Below are 5,700 nucleotides of genomic sequence, written 5' to 3' on the forward strand. Positions count from 1 at the left end.
TCAATGACATGATAAAGTATCATAAATGTAATGACTGAAAGCAATACACATTTTCATCTGCTTCCACAAGTCATTAGTCAGATGGGCTTGGTTGGGTCTCTGCTTAGAGAATGTCACAAGGCTAAAATCAAGGTGTCTACAGGACTGTGTTCCTTTACAAAAACTCGAGAGAGTCTACACGGCAGAATCTGCTTAGAAGCAGACTTTCTTCTATGAAGGGCAAATGTTTTAGGCTTCCCTGGTCATTTAGTCTCATGTTGGCTGAGTCGAGTTCCATGCAGCTATAGGACTGAAGTCTCCATGTCTTTGATGACTGTTGGCTTATTCTCAGCACCTAAATTCTCCTGCATTCCTTGGCTCATATTCCCTATGCCTTTAAAGCCAGTAACTGTGGATCAAAGTCTTCTACATGCTTCATCTCGCCTTCCTTTTCTTCAGCTCCTCATCTCCCTCCAACTTCAACCAAGAAAGGGTCTCTGGCTTTTATTTATTTATTTTTTCCTTGATGACTGATCTGTTTTATTTATAACAATGTTAGATGCAGCTTGTTTGTACCTCGAATATTACACATTAAAGGGCAACAGGCTGTTGAGTCTTGCTTTTCTTATGAAGTGGAAGGTAGTTTCCACCCTCACGTAGGGCAGCAACACCACGATGTCCACCCTTGTGCTCCAGTGTGTGTAACAGGGTGACAAGAATAGGACAGCCAGATGCTCCAAGAGGATGGCCCAGGGCTGTGGCTCCTCCTTCAGTGTTGACCTTCTCTGGATTTAAACCAAGTTCTTTAGCTATTGCAACAGACAGGGCTGCAAAGTCTTCACTGATTTCAAATACATCAACATCCTCCAGTGACCACCCTGCTTTTGCAGCAGCTTGCTTTATTGCTGGAACTGGTCCTATTCCCATAATGCAAGGCTCCACATCTGCTTGTGCCCAGGAAACTATCTGTGCTAAGGGTGTGAGCCCACAGTTGCCAGTTTCAGACTTCATAAGAACCACTGCGGCAGCACCATCTTTCATTCCTGAAGCATTAGCCGGTGTGACTGTTCCCGTTCCATCCATAAGGAAGCAAGGCTTTAGCTTAGACGCAGCTTCCATATTGCTCCCATGGTGAGGAAACTCATCTGTTTTAATTTCAGTAAGACCTTTTTTCCCTGGTGGCTCGGTAAAGAGTCTGCCTGCAATGCGGGAGACCCGGGTTCGATCCCTGGGTCGGGAAGATCCCCTGGAGAAGGAAATGGCAACCCACTCCAGTCTTCTTGCCTGGAAAATCCCATGGATGGAGACTGGTAGGCTACAGTCCATGGGGTCGCAAACAGTCGGAGAAGACTGAGCGACTTCACCTCAAGAACATTTTTTAGAAGATACAAAAATGGGTACGATCTCTTTGTCAAAACGGCCGGCCTTCTGTGCATTCTCCGTCCTGTTTGGGGACAGCACTGCAACCCTGGCCTGGTCTTCTTTACTCACTTGCCATTGTTTGGCCTCATTTTCGGCTGTAATGCCCATATGATAGTTGTGGAATGCGTCAGTGAGCCCGCCACAGAGTATGCTGTCGGTCAGTGGGTTTTCCCCAATCTTGACTCCCGCCCTCAAGTGAGCCAAATGAGGAGCCTTGCTTATATTTTCCATGCCTCCTGCAACAATGCTGGAGTCTCCTATCCTTATCGACTGGGCTGTGAGACACATGGCTTTCAGACCTGACCTACAGATCATTTGGCAGCTGCACGCTGGAAGAGAGTAGGGGATTCCTGCACCCACACTGGCCTGTCGAACAGGGTTCTGCCCACAGCCTACTGCCATAATGTGTCCAAATAGGACTTCCCTGGTGGCTCAGACGGTAAAGCGTCTGTCTACAATGTGGGAGACCTGGTTCGACCCCCGGGTCGGGAAGATCCCCTGGAGACGGGAATGGCAATTCACTCCAATACTCTTGCCTGGAGAATCCCATGGACTCCTCTGTCCATGGGGTCGCAAAGAGTCGGACACGACTCAGCGACTTTACTTACTTACTTACTATGACCTCCGAGACCTCTTCGGGAGCCACAGCGCCCTTTTCAGGACCTCTCTGATGACAGTTGAGCCCAGGTCATGGACAGAAATGGTGGATAGGGCACCATCGAAAGAGCCTATGGTGCTCGCTGCGGAGACAAGGACCATTGGGTCCGAGTCTGCACTCATCCTGCCGCACTACCGCCTCTCTAGCAGCTACTGTAGGCCCCAGGGCAGCCGGCTTAGTGCTGACTTTTTTTTTTTTAATTTTATTTTTTTACTTTACAACACTGTATTGGTTTTGCCATACATTGACATGAATCCACCACAGGTGTATATAAGTTCCCAACCCTGAACCCGCCTCCCACCACCCTCCCCATATCATCTCTCTGGGTCATCCCAGTGCACCAGCCCCAAGCATCTTGTATCCTGTATCGAACCTAGACTAGCGATTCATTTCTTACATGATAGTATGTGCTGGCTTTTAAAGTTTCATGTAATTAAATGTTCTTACCCATATAGTCTAGGGTACTATCTCCATGTCAAGATCAGTAACTTTAACTACATCTGCAAAGTTCCTTGGCCATGTAATACAGCACGGTTATAGGTTTCAGGGGTGAGTACACAGACATCTTTGGAAGGAGGCATTATCCAGTATACCACAAAAAACCAACCATCCCTGTAAGTTTCATGAACAAAGGCCCCATCTTTTTTTTATCATTGTTGCATATCCAATATGTGACATGCTTGCCATACACATAATAATGGCTCAATAAATATGTCTTGAATCAAAGAAAGAATAAGTGAGCAAAGGAATGAGTGAATATGTGGATCTAGAGTTTAGTAGAATGTTCTAACATTGAATCAAACATGTAGGAACCTTGAGTGTATCTATGGGTCAGTGGTTAACAAAAGCACAGATTTTCACTTCAGGAAAACATGGATTCAAGTTGGTAGTTTAATTGTCGCTTATTAACTGAGTACCAAGGATCTCTGTGCCACAGTTTCTTCATATGAAAAATGGGAAATCAAAACTTCTGTCCAAACGTTTTGCTGAGGATCAGATATATGTGGCTGTCTATCTAGTTCCTGGATATTACAGTGCCTAGCTCATAGTAAGCAATTACTTTATTATAGCCATTATAAATGTTACAGGTATTTTGAGGTCTATGTAGTTGATGGAATTAACTTATTTGGGAAGAAATGGAATAAAGTAGAGGGGGAGGGAGGGGAGAAGGGTAGGGCCGGGTCCAGGAGATGGAAGGGAAGAGAGAGGTCTCAGCAGAACACTGTCACTTAGCAATATTTAAGAAGCAAGTAACTAAAGAGAAGTAAGAATCAATAGTTAAAGATGCAAGAAAGATAGAGAAGAGCACAGTCTTGGAACAAAAGTAGAGGAGGAACTTGAAGGACAGAGTCACTTAAAAGTTTCAAATACGAGGACAGTATTATGTAACGTAAAAATTGAAATGAGTCCATTATATTATTGGATAAAGATGTCAGTGGTGACCCAGCAAGGAAGGTTTGGTGAAATATTAAGGAAGACATTCAAATGTAGCAGTTTGCAGGAAAATGGAAAAAGAAGGAATGAGAAAGCAGAAATGGAATGAAAAAGCATGGTCTATTATTTCCAGAAGTTTGATGTTGAAGGAAAAAAGCAAGATGAGCCATAATTTGGAGAAAAGGCTTGATGTAAATGGGACTTTGGGTGCACATGTATTTATTTTACTGTCCTTCACGCCTTTCTTACCACAGCTTTTCAATCCTGTTCCTCTCTATCTTTTCCACCTTCTCCCATCAATGATAAAATTAATCAATTAATCAATAAAAAGGTTAATCAATAGTAAATCTAAGAGAACAATGGAAAAATTTATTTGAGCCAACTTGGGAGATAGTTTTTTCAGAAAACTCTGAGGCCTCTTCTGCAGAGCTAAAGGGGGATTCCCTGGTGACTCAGATAGTAAACAATCTGCCTGCCGATATGGGAGACCCAGGTTCAAGCCCTGGATCAGGAGGATCCCCTGGAGAAGGAAGTCATCATCAGTATTCTTGTCTGGAGAATTACATGGACAGAGGAGCCTGGTGGAACACAGTCCATGGGATTGCAAAGAGGAGAATGACTGTCACACACAAAGTAGGAAGCCAGTATATAATGTGATTTTAGAAAGAGAGTCCATGCAATCAAGCACACATAGAAGGCTATTGCTATTTGCAAGGAACAGATATGGTATCCTAGTGAATGGTTTTAGTGTTTTTCTAAGTGTAGGGAGGTGCAAGAAACCAAATTCATGAAATTTTCTCCTGAAAATATCTAACTATCTGAAGGCCAGTTCTGCCAGTGTTCTGAGTACAAAGTGCCTTATCCCGATCTTCACCCTGAGTTCCTTTCAGGTTGTACTGTAGGTCAGTGACAGCAGTGGGTAATGATTTGATTCTTGTAGAACTGAATGATGGGCAACATTCTTTATTTTACAATCCCTTCCCTTTTGGCTTTAATGTCAGCCAAGGGTTTGAGAGATATTCTGTGACCAAGTTGTCCCACAGTGCTAGAAATACTCATTCCCAGTTTGGGTGAGGATTTCATTGGTAGGTCACTTCATGCAGTATTACTGAAGTAGGCTTAGTAAACAGCAGCCAAAAGCCCCTGTCCCACCTGTCTTACTAGTTTGTTAAAATCCAGGAAATGATTTGCTCTTGTCGCTTCTTCCCAAATCTAGGCTTCCAGGGTTATAACCATTGATCTCATTGAACTGTATAAGTGATCAATGGTCTCAGTTCATTTAGGTCTTTTTGGTAGAGGCTTAGAAACACATTTGGTAATGCAAGAAATTGTAAAACAGGCCAAATACCAGTAATATACCTAGTAACATTAATAAGCTCATAAGAAAGTATTCAAGTTAAAACTTGTGTTAGATGCAGCTCAGTAACTCCCCAGGTTGTCTGACCCAGGCTGCTTTGCATCAGCCATCTCAAAATGAAATGACAAGTTGGAATCATATATAAAGTTCACCACAGACACTTGCATGTACCAGATGAGGGGTGGCTTATCGTGTCCTCTTACAGGATTGAGAAAGGAATGTTATCTTCTAAGGAGGGGCATGGCTGATGTCTGAAGAAGAAAAATCGATCTTTATGGTTGAGCAGGTATTTCTGGCCTTGGGGAGGTCTGGTTAATGCTCAGTGTAGATGCATAATGCGTGCTAGAGGCAAGGGAGGAGGCCTATGGGCAGAGAAAAGCTTTATGTTTAAATTTTTCTTATCTCACTTTAAAAATACCAGTTTTATTTCATCACTCCATCATGCTCAACAAAGAACCTCAACTACTTCCTGCAACATATAGGAACTATCAGGCAGGACCTTTCTCAACTTGTTAAGATAACCTGTTTCCCACATCTCAACTCCCCAAAGGTCTTACCTTCTGCCTTGCTATCAAGTGGAAGTGATAAACTGTCACATATCAGAATAATTCTGTCATTTATGCACTGAATCCCTGCCCTGCTTGCTTTTCTACCATCTAGTGTGTGTTAGTTGCTCAGTTAGGTCCAACTATTTGTGACCCCGTGGACTGTAGCCCGCCAGGCTCCTCTGTCCATGGAATTCTCCAGGCAAGAATATTGGAGTGGGTTTCCATTCCCTTCTCCAGGGATCTTCCCAACCCAATGATAGAACCCAGGTTTCCTGCCTTGCAGACAGATTCTTTACTGGCTG

At 43.5% G+C, this 5,700-nt stretch overlaps 1 protein-coding gene across 1 annotated transcript; it reads right to left on the minus strand.

Moving 5' to 3' along the window:
- Positions 1-570: 570 nt before the first annotated feature.
- Positions 571-2,181, minus strand: LOC138445868 (acetyl-CoA acetyltransferase, cytosolic-like). The gene is made up of 3 exons (XM_069600347.1): positions 2,033-2,181; positions 1,353-1,825; positions 571-1,145 (listed from the first exon to the last, which is right to left on the minus strand). The coding sequence occupies exons 1-3, from the start codon at positions 2,179-2,181 to the stop codon at positions 571-573; spliced, it is 1,197 nt and encodes a 398-aa protein (XP_069456448.1).
- Between the last annotated feature and the right edge of the window lie 3,519 nt (positions 2,182-5,700).

The sequence above is a fragment of the Ovis canadensis genome, chromosome 9, assembly GCF_042477335.2.
Source record: "Ovis canadensis isolate MfBH-ARS-UI-01 breed Bighorn chromosome 9, ARS-UI_OviCan_v2, whole genome shotgun sequence".
NCBI lineage: Eukaryota > Metazoa > Chordata > Mammalia > Artiodactyla > Bovidae > Ovis > Ovis canadensis.